A 19,026-nucleotide genomic window follows, 5' to 3' on the forward strand; every position below is an offset into this window, starting at 1 on the left:
GGTGTTATGGGACAGCCACCTGAGTTAGAGGGAGAGGGCTGTCCCTACCTCAATTCACGTCTTCTCATACTAATGAATTCAAATGAGTGACTAGATGCTTGTGTTGTGATAAAGCCACTTCATTAAGAAAGTAATTTATTGAGAAAGCAAAACATGCAAGTTTACTAAAGAAGCAAGGCAAGCAAATCTATAATCGGGCATAACGCACGATGGGCTCTTAGCTAATCTGAAGAGCAAGTAGAGTGGGTGTTTTTTCCTTATATACTTTTCTGTCTATAGATCTTTAAATTCCTCTGCCAAGTGAATATCTTGGAACAGATCAATTTTCTTTCTTTTTTTTTTTCTTCTTTTCTGGCATTTTATTCTTATTTATTTTTTTAAAAATCTTTTTTGTTGAAAGTTTTACATGTGTCCCTTCCTGCCCCCAATTGACCTCTTCTGCCTCCCCCCCCGCTCCCCCCCCGCCCCCCCCCCCCCCCGCCCAGGCCTTCACCATCCTATTGTCTGTGTCCACGGGTTATATATATATATATATGCAAGTTCTTTGGTTGATCTTTTCTCACCCACCCACCCTCCCTGGTCTGGAACAGCTCAATTTTCAAGGTCCCTCTTTTCCTTTGTTGTGGCTTTCCCAGAATGTGTGAGGAGCACCTGGCAATTTTATCTTGCCAAGCCCCAAGACTGCTGGCTTTTCTGTTTAGGGCGTGGGATGAGATAAGACTGCGCTCTTCCATTCCCTTCCTCCCTCTCTGCTGTCTTTGGAGAGACATTAACCATTTGCTTTCAAGTGTCCTTGGTTGGGGAAGGCAAGGGCTTGCTATTTTCAAGCTGGCTGCAGGCTGCCAAACTGTTTGGCCTTGTTTAATTCTTTTTGTTTGTTTGTTTTGCTTTGGTTTCCCTATTCCTCCTGCCTTGGAATTTTTCTAGCTTCTCACTATCCTGTAAGAAAATCACAGAAGCCATGAGTGTTTGGCTAAGCTATGGGGAACTAGGGAACCTGCATAGCCACTATTTTGACCTAACCCAGTATTTTCCTTCTCCTCTAAACTATTGCTCTTTGAACCTCAAGGAGCCTGCTCTGACCCTTAGGCAAACTTCTCGTTCTCTACCACAACTCTGATTATAACTCAGAGGGGATCCTCATGGAGAATATTTCTGGGCAAGTCATCAGACAGCAGTTGACTTTGTTTGCAAACAGTGACAGCAGTTGGAGAGTTTAAGGTAGGGCCCTCTTTTGCTTACAATGTTCTTAGTTTCTCTTAATGTATTCTCCCTCTCCCCCTCCCCCCTTTATATTATGCTCTGCTTCAAACCAAAAGCTGACTAAAACAATGATTCCCAACACCCTCCCTTAAGGTCCATGGAACCCTATTCTTAAGTCCACTTACAGCATTTCTGTGCTCCCAACCCACCCCCCTCATAACTAGAAATGTGTGGGAAGATTTTGTTTCTCACACTTACTGTGGGGGTGAGAGGCTCTGTCCACATGGTGAACAGAAGTCAGGGATGCTGAGTGCCCTGCAACGCAGGCACCAACTCAGGTTTTTACGTAAAAAATACCCCATTCAAAATGCCAATAACACCTCCATTTAGAAACACTGAGTTAGGAAAATGGAACTTTCCCCACAAAATTTAGCTGTTTTGAAAGTTGGATTATGATGCCGTCAAAGTCTCCCTCACTTGTTAAGGTGCTTCTGTTTCACTCTAAAATGCTTCAGAATATACAATGTGATAGTGTGTATGTGTCCATTTAAGCTGCATTTTTTTTTAGGAATAATCAATTGTTTTTTCATCATAAATGTACACTGCAGATATGGTAAGCATTGGTGAAGGTAACTATGTTTTAACATCACAGGTTTTGTTCATTAGAATAATATACGTTAGATCTACTTTATTTGTAAAATTTGGTGTTTAATAATTAGCAAAAGGGTGGTTGTAAAGGCTTTTCATTAATGAAATTCTTGTTATTCAAGATACAGATACGTAGATTGGCTCTCTATATAGTAAAACCATTCTTACCCTCTGGTATAAAACAGGCACCTCATTAACAAGGTCTCAGGCTTAATTGCTAAATGGTCCTATTTTACAGCCACTGTTTTGAAGGGCTTTTGATGTACCTGAATAGTCAAGTTGTGGCAAAGTAGCTCTAATTATTGGTGACTACTGTTACCTGCTGGAAAAAAACAACAACCACAGTATTTATGCACCACCAATTTATGATTAAGTCAATTTTCAATATTGCCCTAACCTGTCAGTCCCTTAAACAAGTCTAAGAGAACATTTAACCAATTGAGTTGTTGACAAATATCAAGGATGTCAACATCACACTCCCCTCCCATCACCTCCCACTCCCCCATCCCCATCCTCAAAACTTCTATCTATTTGCACCACTGATATGAATTAGAAATGTTGTTTTGCAAAATGAGAAGTAGAAATACAGAATGTTTAGGATAATGGGGAAAAATATATATCCTTTTTCCTTTCTTCTTTTTAATTTGGTGGCAGCATGCATTTGAATCCTGGTTATGTCACTCACTTACTTGTGATTTTAGGCAAGGCACTCAATCTCTCCAATCTCCAGTTTCCCCTCATAGAATGAGGCAGTGTACCTACCTCACAGGAAGTTAGGAGAGTTAAATGAATGAATCCCTGTAAAGAGCTAAACATTAAAAGCCTGGTTCATTACAGGCAATAACAGCATGTTGGTCTCATTCATTCACTCTTCTTTAAACAAAAACATATCCCGGGACTGTCTCTTACTTGTTTTTGTTCTCCTAGCGTAGAATAGATTGCCTGACCCAGAATTTGTGTTCAACATACATCCGTTGAATAAATGAATTTAACTTCTTTTCATTGGAATTTGCTATTTTTTGATACCATAGCTCTCTGACATCCTGGGAAATCTGTCCACATGTCTGCTATATTCTTCTTCTTTCTGATACTTTTTGAAATGGCAATGCCAATGAAAAATACTCCATTCATTAGTAGAGGAGATGCTGCAAAAGGTTTAAGTCAATATATTTTTTCCTCAATAAAGCAATTGAAGACAATCCAGGCTTACCTGGGATGTAGGGTTTCATATTATGTGCTTCAGTTTGATTCATTTATGTATATATTTGAAAATACTGTTTTGCTAAGAATCTTCATAACCTGATGATTAGAATGTAAAGTGGCAATCTGTCAATTTGTATCAAGAGCCTTAAAAATGTTCCTAGCAGGTAATCCCATTTCTAAACGTTTAGCCCAAAGAAGTAATAGTTCACATGCATATGTAGAAAAGTGGTCATTGTAGTGTTACTTTTATGAAAAGAAGGAAATCACCTAAATCATATATAATAAAAGTCTAATATACTAAGTGTTCGACCATTTGACCGTTTGACCAGTTGCTATGGCATACACTGACCACCAGGGGGCAGACGCTCCAACTGGTAGGTTAGCTTGCTGCTGGGGTCCAGCCAGTCAGGACTGGACAAGATGGGCTGGACATGCCCTGGAGCCCTCCCGTAGTCCCTTCCTGGCCCCCAATCATGCACCTTTGGGGTCCCTTGGCCTGGCGTGTGCACTCTTGCAATCTGCAGGCCAGGCCGAGGGACCCCACTGGTGCACAAATCCAATCTTATACAATAAGAAGAGAAAGGTTAAGTTAATTATGATAACCACTTACTATGCTCTCAGCTACATACTGAGGAGAAATAACTATATATTCACTAAATGTAAGTACAGATATTCATAAAAACACCGTTTATAATAGCTCCAAACAGAAATTTACTGAAATGCTATCTATAGTGAAATAGGCATTTATTTGTAGTATATGCATATAATGGAATATTATATATTAATGAGAAGGAACAAACTATTGCCAAACAACATGGATGAATTTCAACAACATAAAGTTGAATAAAAAGCCCGAAATAAAAAAAAAGTACTACATCATTACAGTTTTCAAAACAGGTAATACTAAAATTAACATGGCAATGCTATGAAATGAGATTTTATGCAACCATTAAAACATTCAAAGACATTGGTTAAACTAATGTAATGTCCCTTTCATTTCATGCTGTTCAGGGAGCAAAGGGGCTTTAGGGTTTTCAAAGTCTCAGAGCTTATGCATCAGACATTAACAGGGATTATCAGTGATCAGGGGCTTAGATAATTACTATTTTTTTCTTTTAGTTTGTGGGTTTTTTTAACTTTTTTAATAGGGCTCATGTAATAAGGTTTTTCTCAAACTGGTTTATAAGCAGAGCTTTTTCCTAAGTAGGTGAATTTTTTCAGATCCTCTGCTCTTCCCTCATCCCACTAGTAATAAAACATGAGGTTTTCCCTATTCCAGCCTACATTTTAGCAAAAGAAAGATTTGTGGCAGTAAATGAATGAAGTTTTCTGAAAGTGATTTGCTATCATCTATGTCAGGTCTCCGCAGCCCAATTTATTTGTCATTGTTACCTATGGCGCCACTGCATCACGTAATGAAGATTAGTTGCTTGGAATCCTGGATAACTATTTTACTTTTATGTAGCTAGATAACAGTGTATTGTTGTCTATATTGTTATTGTTAAAACAATAAAAAGGGATTCTATATATCATATCTTTTCTTTACACTTAGAAAGCGACTTCACCTATTAAAATGTGAGCAGAGCAAACTGTATTGCAAATGCCATTAAGTTTGGCTGGACCCCAGGCGGTCATGCTTGCACAACACATGTCACTGACCCATGAAGGAGCACTCAGACCTAGGAATCTTTTTGTTGTCTGACTAGTGCTCTGCCCCTTGTCTCAGTAACACATCTACCAAACAGATTCACTTCAAACATGACCGGGAGCCCCTAGTAAAATGTTGACAGAAACCATCTTACCACCAACTCTGACCCAAAGGAAGAACAACCGGCTTTACTCTGCCACATCAAACCTCTGCTGTGGGTCGGTGAACACTTTATTTTGCCACTTGAACTTGAGCTCTTCCGAAAGATCACTCCTGCCGATCTTGCGGAGATGGCGAGCCAGAAGGCGAAGTTTATCGGTGGAATTCGGGAGTGATTTTTTCCAGGAGCAAAGAAGCTCGTGGATCTGTTCTGTGAGGTCATCTGGGTTCTTCAGCTTGATGAGCTGAATGGTGCTGCGGCGAAGAGGGAGGGACGAGGAGAGACTCGTGGCATTTTCTTCTGAGAGCTCCTCGGCCAACCAATAGAGCAAGTTATCCCACAGGGCTTCTGCCGGGCACATGGGGAACAGTGTTAGGACTCTTTCTTGGGGGATGTGCTCAGCTAATCCCCCATCCCTGTCCACAGGAATCTAAGTGCCCTCTGGTTTGTCCTCTGAGCAGCGGAAAGATTTGGGACTGCCCAGTTGGACCGTTGAGAGCCTTTGAATTTCTGGGGTCTTCTCCTAGGAGGGTTGAAAATGCTTCTCAAATTTTAACTTTCCTAAGAGCCAAGTGGGCTTGTTCAATGGTTTGTCACCCTGCCTCAGAGAGTCTACTTAATTAGGATGAGGAAGGGGGCAAAACTTGGCATTTTTAACAAGCCCCCAACCCTACTATAAGTAGCATGTGTGGTAAAGAATATTTTTAGGTTCAAAAAATACTTTCCTTCATTAGTACTAATCTGATGCATAAGTGTTAGAAGCATCTGGACAATGGTCACACGCAGCCCAACTACAGACACCCACAGACTCACCAAGATCTGCTACCCACAGATCAGTTCTGTGGAAGGTTCTCCACACCAGCATTTCCCCTGGCCCCCGGACTAGTATTCAGAACCACAAACATCTCCTTTGACTATATCCTGTGTGCTCAGCATACTTCTTCCCTTACCCAGTGACTCATCCACCACCTAACCTCACGATTCATTTTTCTGTTGTTATTTCCTTCATTGTGTAACTCAGACCCATCACTCTCAGTTATACCCCCAACCCTACTATCTCTCTCCTTCCACATCCAGCACTAGCCTGCCTCACAGCCACTTTCCCACTCTTGCTCACCCCCGCACCATTTTCCCTGGTCTTGTGCCACCTTTTACTCAAGTGTTCCTTCCCATTGACCTGCTCACTCAAACACACCTGATTTTACACTGTGAGTCATTCCACTTTTCTGCGAAGGCTACCAGGAAGTGGAGTCAACACATCCTTGCTCTCCATTGTCACTTTCAAACGAGCATTCTGCAGTGTATGGATTTTGATGTCCATGCTACAGGCCTTCCTCTCCCTGTCCAAATCATCTGTCTGTTGCCATCAGCAGGCAGAATTATCAGCAACTGCGTTGGCCATCAGTACCATCACTGACCGCATAGTTCCTAATCGTGTCAACATCAATGATTTGCGTGTGACTCCATGTTAGATACTGACTCTCATGGCCAGTTTCATCATCAACTAGAATTATTCCACCTCCTGGGCCTCAGCTTCTCCATATTACTGCCCACCAGTACCTCCTAAACTTCCACAGCCTCTGTTCCATTGCTCCTGCTTCATATTCTTCTTGCCCCCATCACTACTAACATAGTCATTTCTTTGATGCCCCCAGTCATTTGGTCAAACCTACTGGGGGTCACATGCTGCTTCTAACAACCAGCTAGGTGCATCAAGAAGGGTCTTGCATCTTCCTTAAACTATGCTGTCCTCTTTAGCTTTCATTGTTCTCAACTTGTCCATCCCCAAATCCTGCTTGACTCACACTACATTTAACTAGCAGGCTGCCCAGGGTTATGAACCTATGGTGAATGTGATCAAGAAACTCTATGTTTTGTCCACTATTTAAGCCCTTAGAAGCTTACAAATCCATTAACAAATCTTTTTCCTGAACTCTATTTAAAGTTTTCCAGAGCAATGACCCAAATCTCTTCTACCATCCTTAAGCCCCAAACTCATGTGCATTCTGTTTTACTCAGTCTATATCTGTTTCTCCTACTTTACCCAAAGCCATTTGACCTAAGTTCTCATAACCTTGTTTTCATTTCAAAATCATTTTCTTACAAAATCTAACTCCTCGTGTTTGCCACATGCCATCTATCACACTGTTTTTCATCATCATTTCCCTTCACACCTGCTCCTTAATCTCCTCCTCACCACAGGTTCTTGCCATACTTCTTACAAACACTCTCAGGCCTCCTATTTCCCTGCATCTGCTACTCTTTCAACCTACTGAGCTATCTCTCCCTTCCCTTACCATAAAATATTTTATGCTTTTTTTTTTCAGAGCTAAAGGACAAGGATCTTTATTTTATCTCTTTTTTTAACTTTTAATATTATTTTGTATTGGTTTCAGGTGTACAGCATAGTGGTTAGACAATCACATACTTTACAAAGTGTTCCCCCTGGATATTGCCAGTATGCACCTGGCACCATTCCTAGTTATTGCAATATTATTGACTATATTCCCTATACTGTGGTTTCTCTTCAGATTGTATAAATGTTACACCTTTTACCATAAAGTCTTTTAATGCCTAATGTAAACTTGGTGCCTCGAGTTCATCACTGCCAACTCACTTCTTAAACCCTTGCTTTAGGGATTCTGAACCCTCTTTTAAAACTCTACTGAAGCCTTTCCAATCTTCCCAGAGCCCTCCTAATTACTCCTTACCACAGCTGATTCTCAGTCTGTCTTGTCTGACCTCACAAGGCATTTTACCGCTTCCCTTGGGTTCCCTCTTCTGCCACATGGCTCTTTCTGCGTTGCTGAGTCTCTGCCTCCTGATACAGCTGAACTAGTGCTTCCTGTCTCGGGCCCCTTCTACTTCTATCCTCTTCCCTCAATGAATTCATCAACTCTTATCGCCTCAGCCATCTACTCTTTGTGAAACAGCCCAGATCTAGATCTAGATCTTCACCTGTGGCTTTGTTTTCCTAGATCCTGGTATAGATCCTTTGTACTAGATCTTCACCTGTGGCTTTGTTTTCCTAGATCCTGGTATAGCATATACAATGTTCATCTCCCAATTATCTTTACCAGGATATACCACAGGCAATTCAAACTCTATATTTCTCAAATCAAAATCAGCTTTGGCCTTTCTTTCTCTCCACCTGATCCTTCACTCTATCAACTTTTTCAGTATATGTGACCACTCAATTGAGTAAGCTAAAACATGTAATAATATTCTAATTTCTCAAAGCCTATTTCTTATCCCCTGTACCAAAATCCAACCAGTCCTAACTCTAAACATGTCTCAGCTATTTCCCCCAGTTTTCGGCCTTACTGACCCACTCTTGGTCATGACCTATCTCTCTTTTCTGGAGAATTGTAGGAACCTGGGTTTTAATTCATATCCCTGCTATCAGTTTTGCCTAACTTTAATCTTCCACACAACTAATGAAGTTTTAGGTCTAATCAGATCTTATTTGTTCCTTGTTACTAAATCTCTTATAAACTATTGTCTGAACGCCATAACTAACTTAGCATTTAAAAAGCTTTTCATAGTTTAATCCTGCTCTACCCTCACCTACCATCACCCTTCCTGCAGCGGCTCAGATGGCAGTGGTCCTGTAAGACCACATAGTGTAACAACCCGTGACTTCCTGGTGCAGGTAGGGAAGAGCGGGGCACCCTGTGCTCTCCCGTGGTTGTGACAATGGTAGTGAGAGTTATTTGAACATCAGATTCTTCAAAAGTTAACAAACTTCCTGGGCTTTCATCTACTGCTGCTGTTTTTCATTTGGTTTGGTTTGGTTTCTTGTTTGGCGGAGGTGTGTGTGTGGAGGGGGGGAGTGGGTTTGGTGTTTTCTGTTTTATTTTTGCTGTATCACCTCTGAGAGGATATGTAGCACTAAGGTTTATTCCCAGCCTACTTTCTCCGCGTGTCCTTCAGTAAAGCCTGGACGTTTTCTTTACAAATCCATAAAGGTAACCCCTGAAGGGAAGGCTTTGCCATCAGTGGTGGGTTTAACACAGAAGCGAAACACACTCCTGTTTTCTGGAGACCAATAAATGATTAAAGTCACTATTAACATCACAGAATGAATTGTTTCGAAGGCTAAAATAGAATAAAACTGTCCAATTCTACCCTGCAATCCCCATCATTGTTATGTAAGTGATTTGTGCATAACCACGATAAAAAGCATAGGTTTCTGTTGTGGTTTCACACCAATATACCTCCATTTAAAGTCGATTGCCCTCAAATGTAGATTCGAGGTGACCAAACTTTAAGACTCACAATTAATAGTCAGTATTTCAGAAAAAAACTGCACTGGTCTACTTACCAAACTAAGCAATTACTAGTTATCTTAGTAAAATATTACTTAGTAGACTTTATATTTCTTGTAGATTTTAATATAAATTTAACTATGTCTACATTTGAGTATGCTTTGAATTAAACATGCATGACTTCCAAAGGAAAACATTTATTAGGGTGGTAAACTTAATGATTATTGAACTGCAAAGTTCTCTATTCTTTTTTATAAAAGGATTCACATAAAATATCCTATATAATAAAAGCCTAATATGCAAATTGACCAAACAGCAGAACGACCGGTCGTTATGATGAACACTGGCCACCAGGGGCTGCCCCTAGCCCACAGGCCTCAGGCCATCCAAGGCGGTATGAGCAGGGCGCCCCCCCCTTATCGCCCTGCCAGTCACCCCACAGAGGGAGGCGACTGGTGGCAGCGATGGTGGGGGGTGAGGCCGGCAAGCAGGCGGTGCCAGGCCAGCCAAGGCGGGTGCCAGCGGGGGCCCCCCAATCGCCCCGTCAGTCACCCCACCGATCAGCCCTGATTGCTGACCAGGCCTAGGGACCCTATCCTATATTGGGAACAGTCTCTTAGATTTAAAAATTAAAACCTGGCAAGGCTACTCTAACACTGAAAAAACAGGATGATGCAGCCATGACATGCATGGACTCTGGCTTGCACATTTTGTGGTCAGCCCTGATTCTGACATTTATAACTGTGTGACAAAGCCAATTATTAACTTCTCTCTGCTTCAGTTTTTACATCCATAAGATGGAGAAAATAGTACTACTGCCTCAGAAGGATCATGTTCTGTACTACTTTTTATAATCAGGGCAAAAAATGTAGCTGTCCATAAAATAGCAAGATGCCTTTCACCTGTATGAAAAGTATGGTCACTGGTGCATGCAGGGAGCAAGACAGGCTGAGGGACCCCCCCCCCCCCCATGCATGAATTTCATGCAGAAGGCCTCTAGTCCTACCTAATAAAAGAGTAATATGCTAATTGACCATACCTTCTCTATGCCCACAGCCAATCAGGGGTGCTATGCAAATTAACCCAGCAAAGATGGCGGGGAGAGGGGGCAGCGCCCGCCACAGCCATTGGGACCCAAGCCTCAATCGCGGACCAGGGCAGGTGGGGCTTGGGTCAGCGCCCGCCCCAGCCGGCGGGAGCTGACCCAAGCCCCGATTGCATACCCAAGCCCCGATCACGGACCCAAGCCCCAATCGTGCCCAAGGCCGGGAAAGCCTCTCCCGGAGGCTTTCCCAGCCTTGGGCACGAGTGGGGAGCCTGCGATGGATCGCAGGGAACTGGGGGTCCGCTCCTGCGAGGGGGTCTGCTCCTGTGGTGGATTGCAGGGAGCTGGGGTCCCCTGCCCAATGGGCAGTGTCTGTGATCACAGGGAGTTGGAGGTCCCCTGCCCAGGCCTAAAGCTTTGGCCAGAGGCTTTAAGCCTGGGCAGGGCACAGCCTGTGATAGGTGTGAACTATAGAGGAAACACCTTTTCTGACTGCACATTGGCTAAGCTTCCTGTATGCCACTGGTAATATTCTTAGTAACTTTGGTAATAAGAATCTAAAAAGGTGATCTAGGGTTTTTCCACCACACTTCTGGAGAAAAAGAACGAAGGTCTGCTGCTGGAGGGCTAAGAAATGTCATATCCTGCCCTAGCCGGTTTGACTCAGTGGATAGAGCCTCGGCCTGCGACAGCAGGGTCTGGGTTAATTCTGATCAAGGGCATGTACCTAGGTTGCAGGCTCCTCCCTGGCTGGGGCCCAGATCAGGGCTCATGAAGGAGGCAACCAATCAAAGTGTTCCTCTCACTTTGATGTTTCTCTCTGTCTTTCCCTTTCTCTTCCACATTCTCTAAAAGTCAATGGAAACATATCCTTAGGTGAGGATAAAAAATAAAAAAAGAAAGAAAGAAAGAAATGCATATCCTATAAAAGACACATCTTGAAAATGCCTAAAGAAAATTGTCATTTTTTTCTTGGTGAAAGGACTGGAGTCGTGCTGATGAAAACACCTTGGTGGCTGTGGTGACTGGCAGTGGCTGCAGCAGTGGGGTGATGGGACTGGTGCCTTCCCCTGATCAGCCCGGTTGCCTCCCACAAAGGGAGGCCAGACTGCGGCTTAGGCCCGCTTCCCGTGGGGATTGGGCCTAAGCCATCAGTAGGACATCCCCTGAGGGCTCCCAGTATGTGAGATGGGGCAGGTTGGGCTGAGGGAACCCCCAACCCCAGTGCACAAATTTCATGCACCGGGCCCCTAGTATAATATAAGGGAAAAAAGCAGCTCTGTAGTGAGGGCACTCTTACCTAGAGGATCTGTAGAAATTCTTTTGGTACTCTGTGGCCGGTTGATTAATTTTTCATGCTATTGGGGGAAAGAGACATAGACTAAGTAGAAGAAATCATTAATTTGTGAACAAGCCACAAATAAAAATCCAGCTGAACCTCGCCCGTATTTGAAAGCAGTATTGAATTGCATACCTTGCAAATTAGATTGTGTATTTGTGCATGCATGCTCAGCAATTGCTTTCCTAAGATGAGGCAAAATACATTAACCCAAATCTTTCAAAAAATTTAAATCTGAAGATACACATTTAGCTCTGGCCCATGTGGCTCCATTGGTTGGGCGTTGTCTCATGCACCTAAAGGTCAGGGTACATGGCCCCAGTTGCAGTCTCAATCCCTGGTACAGGGTTGTGCAGCAAGCTGCTGCTGATGTTTCTCTCTCTCCATCTCTCTCTAAAAATCAATATAAAAATTTAAAAAAAGAACACAGGTTTAACTATTGTTATATCAGTTGTCTGTGAGTAAACATTTTTCCAAGTATAATTTAAAACTATTAAACCAGCAAGCTACCTCTGTGCTATAAACATAGTATTTTGGAAAGGACCTCATGGGGGTGGGCATTTGTTTTTGACACACAGCACAGGACCTGGCATTTAATGGCACTAAAACAATAGTGTTAAGGAATAAATTAGCGAATCCATGTGCATACAGGATGCTAAAAACAATCAATTCCTTGAGCAGGTATTATTCTAAAACCAATAGTTTATCAAGATGTAATAAAAAATATAATCATTACTTTTCTACACTGTCTGTAGAACAGTTTGTTCTCATTTAATCTGGGATCATTAGAAACAGCACAGGAAATAAAGTAAAAACATCTGGATTTGGAAACCTGGTCTGTGCTCCGGACACTTTATCTCCTCTATCTCAGCTCTGAAAAGTGATTTATATATTTTTTAAAAACACACATCACAAAAATCTGTACACAATGTTCATAGCATTGTAATAGCCAGAAAACTGAAAACAGCTAATATTTTCTGCAATGGGTGAACAAAGTATGATACATCTACATGGTGGGATACTTTTCAGCAATGAAAAGGACAAGTCACTGATACATGCAACAACTTGCATGGACCTCAGAGAACTCAGCTGAGTGTAAAGGTCACCCGTTCCCTGGTTTCATTTACATGACATTCTTGAAATTACAGGCTTATAAAGATGTAGAACAGATTAATGATTGCCAGGCCTTAGGGATGGTGGGGGATGACCGTAAGCAGAAGCACAAGGGAGATCTTTGTGGTGGATAGAATAGTTCTGTATCTTGAATGCAGTGGTTCCACAAATCTCACACGTGATAACATGACATAGAAGTGTGCGTGCACTTCAATGACAACTTCGTGGTTTGATGTCATACTCTAGTTACGTAAGATGTAACCACTGAGGACAACTGGGTGAGGACTACATGGGACCTCTCTGTACTATTTATTTTTTTTTTGCAAATTTTTGCGAATCTGTAATTATTTCAAAATATTTTTTAAAAGCCTAATTTACAGTGATGATACAAGGAGAATGGAAATTCTCTATGCAATAGAACACTGTCTAAATCAGAATGAGCGCTCAATACAAGTTGATTAAATCTGAATATAATTTTGTTGAGATTCTTGTCATCGCCATTACATAAACTTTATATAAAGTTTTATATATATAAAACTCCCCTTAATAAATTTTAATCGGCCCCAGCCAGTTTGGCTCAGTGGATAGAGCATGTGGACTGAAGGGTCCTGGGTTCTATTCCCATCAAGGGCATATGCTTGAGTTCGGGGTTCGATCCCCAGTGTGGGGCATGCAGGAGGCAGCTGGTCAATGATTCTTTCTCATCATTGATGTTTCTATCTCTCTCTTCCTCTCTGAAATCAATAAAAAAATATATTTTTAAAAAAAGAAATTTTATCGGAGGCAATTAAGAAACAACATAAGAACAAGCTTAAGTTCAAATATACTAATACTGTAGCACTGCAAAATACACAGAATTTTCAAGACTATGTTCTTAAAACTCTCAAAACAAGAAGAGAAATGCCAAATTAAATAGTGCAGCAAATTCTACCATACCCATCAAAGGGCACATGGACTTGATTTGAATCCAGGATAAGAGATACATGTTGCATTTTTTCTTCTCTTCACACAAATAATTCTCCCCTCAATCATTTTTTATTTCTTCAGAAATATCCCCTAGCATCTTGATGCATTCAGAGTAATTCTAGTCTTTAAATATATGTATTTTCACATGCATGGAAATGCAAGCCAAGCCCTTCATCTGGCATAGACCATAGAGGCAGTGGAGTGTGGCAGAGCAGCACAGGACACTCTGGCTCTTTAAGACGTCCGGGCACTGTGCTAGCCTCATACATGACCTCTTCATCAGGGAAGTTCAATGACCCCTCCCCTTCCCCTCCTGTTTTCTTGTATTGCTGGATTTTTATCTGTGCATTATTTTTGCCTTGCACAGTACTTTTTAAATCTCACTGGTGCTCAGGGTCAGCTCCAGGCCAAACCAGGAAGCCTTTGCTTGTCCTATACAGTATCCCCTCCCACAGATCCCCAGCATCTACACGTGGTTCCCTAGGTGACTCCCTTGGTGGGGCTGGCTCTAACTAGTCCCTACTTTCCTCTCCCAACCAAAAGGTGCTTTCCTGTTGTATCTTCTCAGGTTCCACTATTTGCTGAAAGAAGGTTTGTTATTTCTCTGAGGTAACCTGCTTTTATGTTGATGCTCCCCAGAATTTTATACATATTTTAAAAATATATTTTATTGATTTTTTACAGAGAGGAAGGGAGAGGGATACAGAGTTAGAAACATTGATGAGAGAGAAACCTCGATGAGCTGCTTCCTGCACATACTAGGGATGTGCCCGCAACCAAGGTACATGCCCTTGACCGGAATCGAACCTGGGACCCTTCAGTCCGTAGGCCGACACTCTATCCACTGAGTCAAACCGGTCAGGGCTTACACATATTTTAAAGCACTAAGTGGTAATAATGGCATAAAATTATCTCTTCGAATCTGATGGCAATATCCCATTTTAAATGGTAACTTGGGTGCTCACCAATTCCAAGGATACCCACAATACTGTTGCCATTTAGCAGATATAGAAATAATAAGTGGTAGAGCTCTTCCCTTTAATGTCCACTTGTCTACACGTTCTTCGGTGTCTACTGCAGAGCCAGAGTTTGTGTAGTAATGTGCTAAGGATTTTAAGACCCTGAAAGCTCCCTCTAACACGGATATCACAGAGCAAGACAGCTAATGTCAGTGCAATGCAACCAGCAACAACGATAACAAAAAAATGGCATGCTGATGTTATTATTTCTTATCATTTACCCTTAGGCACTTATGCATGAAGAGAATTTCACAAGTAGTTATTACAATATCATGTGGCAACCACTCCTCCATGCAGCCTTAGCCCCCACATTCTTCCCACCCCCACACACTTATTGCAGATTTTTCTGGTAAATAGGTCATTTCTTTTGTCTATCATTTCTGGTAAATAGGTCATTTTTTTGTATATAATTTTTAAGATATACAAGTGAAAGTGATATGAATAATAATAGATTGAGGAAATATATGTAATCATTATATTTCTGTGTATCTTTAACATGGATTTTACCATAAGCCTTTTAGATGCCATGACTAAGTACCGGTTTTCACTGCTTATTGTATTCTGTATTTATTTTGCATAGAGGCCTCTTCAACTAAGTAATAGCTGCTATTTGCTTAACTTGAGTTCATCTATTGCTTCATAATAGTAAACATTTATATTCTCAATCTTTATAATGTACAAATTCTATAGAATCCCCATGGTAAATAAGTTAGAATATTCATCAAATAAGTAATCTGGTCAAAAGAGTGATGCTAGCATAAAAAGTTTGTGCTGCCGGCATGGGCATGAGTTCAACTACAAATCAAATAAAAGCTTCCTTCAGAGTTGAGGGAGGACAAACTGGTGTGAACTGGGCTAAACTTCTGGTTTCCAGTAAGGCATGTAAGAAGCGGGAAGCTGCTACTCTGTCCTAACAACAAGGAAAAAGCTGAACAAACTGAAACAAATCAACAACTCTATATCTGTAAGAGAAGTAAGGTCACAGGGCAAACCCCTGTCCCAATTTGGAAAAGACCGGCAGTTAAATATAGAGAAGGTGACTTTCCGAAGCCGAAACCCACAAGCACTGACAGGCAGGAACTAGGGCCCCCGGCAAGGAAACCTGAACTGCAATTGACAAGTTGCTGGAGGCTCCCTGTCCACACAAGACTGGCAGTTACAAACTCCAGGGGACCCCTCAAGGATGCTCCCACACTTTTGTGAATGTCACCTCTAGGAGCTCAACCAGGTTCTCACAGTGACTATCTGAAAAAAATCCCCTTGTCCCATCTGGCAGGGAGAGGGCAAAAGGAACCATTTTCAAATACACCACAGCATTCTGTTCTCCTTAAAAAGGTCAGCACCTAACTAACCCGGGGGAAGGGAGATACCTAACTTCAAGGTCTAGATGTATCAAACACCCTGAAGAGGCAAAGGATATGAGAGGCAATGGCACCGAGTTAAGAGTGGCAGATGTGAAGTAAGCAGGAGCCTGACTTATTTGGGAAGAATGGATAGACAGCATAAAAGAGGAATGACTTTGAAGTCTGAGTCCCAATACACACAGCCTTTGCCTGTGAAGTCATGCAAGCTGAGGCAAGCCATCCCAACATTCTTACTAAACTCCAGCTGGTGAAACAGAGATGATGGGCCCGACCTCTAAAGTATGCTGTGAGGGTGGATTGAGATACTGTCTGTAAAGGACGTAACCCACACTGGCAGTTCCACAAATGGTGGCAGAGACACACAAGCTGGATGCAATGTGTGGGCATTTTTAGAACCCCAGAACCCTGTGGTGTGTTTTTTACAAATTAACAATAATAATAAAAAAAAGAGTAAGTCAGTGAATATAGCACATACTGAATAGTAGATACTATTAAAAATAATAGCTCATTTTATGTATTACATTCTTATCTCTTAAAGACACATACAGAATTATTTACAAGTGATATAGTAGCTGTGATTTGCTTTAAAATACTCAAACAAACAAACATACTCGGGGGTATTAGATAAAGCAAGAAAGGCAGAAAATGATGGATAATGGGTCCATGTAGGTTCATTGTATATTTTCTCTATTTTTGTGCCTCTGAAAATTTCCACACAAACATACTAGTATATGCACCAAAAACAAAAAACAAAAAAACACACACACATACACAAACAAACAAACAAAAAAACATAAAAAAACCTTTAGAATAAACAAATTAAAAGAGAGCAGTATCAGTTAATCAATATCCTATTGCTTTCCTCATGGATTTATTCTAATTGCACACTCAGTGTAGAAGCTCCTGACCGCTCGGACAGAAATGCGAAGTGCTTTTACATAGAGAGATATGAAGACCAGAATAAACCCACAGAGAAATAAGATTACTGTGCAGAGGGGTTCCGGGGAGAAATGGGAACCAAGTTGAGAGCAATAAGAGCTGACCCAAAGTGGTTTCAGTGGAGATAAATCTAGGAATTAAGTTTTTTTTTTTTTTGGACATGAAATCAGGCTGCTGTCAATTCTTAAAATAATGAAGTTTTATATCTTTGCTTAATTCGGATCTTTCTTGGTTTTAACCCCCTGCAGTCAAACTTAGGTTCTGTTTCTTCATTATTTTTTTTCATTTGCTTCTCTGAAAGGGATCTTTTTTAAGGCTTCACTCTGATTATGGTTTTGTCAAGAGAAAAGGATTAACTATCTCTCAGCCTTTGAAGAAGCTAGTCACAAAAGGAGAAACCTTAGATCCCTAGTAAACAGAGAGCAATTCAAGAAACTCCAACTGACCTATGGAGTTGGGCCAGTCAGAAGAAAGGGGATGGCTGCAAATATTAATGAGCCATAGACCTGGATAATTCAGGACATCTATATGGAATATGCATGGACTCAGTATAGTTTTCAAAAGTAGTCTAGAATAGGTAAAGCACTTCAAACATACCTAGAATTTAGCAATAAAGTCTGACTATTGTTAATATGCTTTTCATTTTTCTCATTGTTCAAAGCAAGTCTGGCAAAGGCACATGCCCTTGATCCATAAATGCATCTATGTGGGAGATACTATTGATTTGAAGAGTAGCTCAGCAAATCAAAGGTGCACAACGCTGTTAGAACTCGCATCAATTTCCACCTCTGCTCTTTACTGTTCCGCTGTTAAATTAGAATTGCAACAAGTTTTTATCAGTCCCAAAGACTTGTCAAGGTACCCATTCAACTTTGAATATAATTCTTTTTAGAATATTCTAATATATATATATTAGAATATATATATATATAAAATATATATATATATTTTAATTCCCTGAATTTTTGTTTTGTTTTTGTTTGTTTGGATTATAGACAGAAATAGCTTTTCAAACAGAAAGTATGATATGAATATTGCTGGGAAAGGCCTGGCTAGCTATATCTTCCCAGGCCTTGCCACAGTGTGTGTATATCCTCACGTTAGTCACTCCTTCGAAGGTATGAAAAGCTTTTGCTCCATGTAACTGCTAGCTGGGGAAGGATAGAGGTAAAGCTTTTGTCAGTCACTGACTCTGCCTTCAACCACTTTATCAATTCCCAGGCATGCATTCATCTAGAATTAAATCAACAAATCATCATTGAATGCATAGTAGGAGATGGAATTACAAAATTGAATGAGCTATGCTCCAAGCACCGAGGAATTCAGTCCCAAAAGGAGAGAGCAGGGTAATGGTACCACCGGAATCAGACAAACTGTGTTCACACAGTAACTACCATTCTCTAGCTAGCCTCTCTGTGCCTCAGATTCTTCAACCACCTATCATTTCAGCAAAGGTTAATATGGATAAATGCTTTATCAAGTTACTAGCAGGGAATAACTTGATAAACAGTAGTTATTACAGTGTTGTACCTAATTCTGCCTGGGAAATTGAAAGGCTTCTTCTAAAAAGATGATAACAGAACTAAGTGTGGAGTTAATGCTGTCACAAGGGCAGCTGTAAAATGTCTCTGAGGCAGCTAAGAGCATCATGTGTCAAAGGAGTGAGACTGAAGCAGAAGATGTTAGTTGGGTAGATGTTATAGGAAGGGGTTGTGGGGATAAGTTATGGGGTTTATGAAGGGCCTTATAACAGGGTAAATGGCTTGGACTTTGATTAATAGATATAAAGTGTCAACTGAGAAGTTTTGGAAGAGTGATAAAATATAATTGTTTTTTGAGATGATCCACCCGGCCAGTTGTGTGGCCTAGAGCAGAAAAGGGGGCTGGCGATAGGCCTTCAAAGAGAAAGTGGCACTATTTGGGAGACTAAAGATGAAATTCAAGTTTAAGCACAATTCCAAAGTAAAGCCAATAAAACACTATGTTTTATCATAGGACAATAGCTCAAATCAGTGTTCAGGGGGCCACCCTAGGAAGCCCGTTCCCACAACTATCTCGATCTCCCAATGTCATCCTAGCCTATGACCCACACACACATTCACCTTAAGGCC

The 19,026-nt window shown here is 41.2% G+C and overlaps 1 protein-coding gene across 1 annotated transcript in view; it reads right to left on the reverse strand.

Annotated features, from left to right (window-relative positions):
- Positions 1–4,890: 4,890 nt before the first annotated feature.
- The window catches only part of DTHD1 (death domain containing 1), a gene marked incomplete at both ends in the record, with an annotated part of 58,480 nt that continues 44,344 nt past the window's right edge, over positions 4,891–19,026 (reverse strand). The window contains 2 exons of the mRNA XM_079777412.1: positions 4,891–5,210; positions 11,476–11,533. Of these exons, the coding sequence (XP_079633538.1) occupies positions 4,891–5,210; positions 11,476–11,533 (378 nt within the window). The remainder of the gene's footprint in view (positions 5,211–11,475; positions 11,534–19,026) is intronic.

The sequence above is a fragment of the Cnephaeus nilssonii genome (assembly GCF_951640355.1).
Source record: "Cnephaeus nilssonii genome assembly, chromosome: 1".
In the NCBI taxonomy this organism is placed as follows: Eukaryota; Metazoa; Chordata; class Mammalia; order Chiroptera; family Vespertilionidae; genus Cnephaeus; species Cnephaeus nilssonii.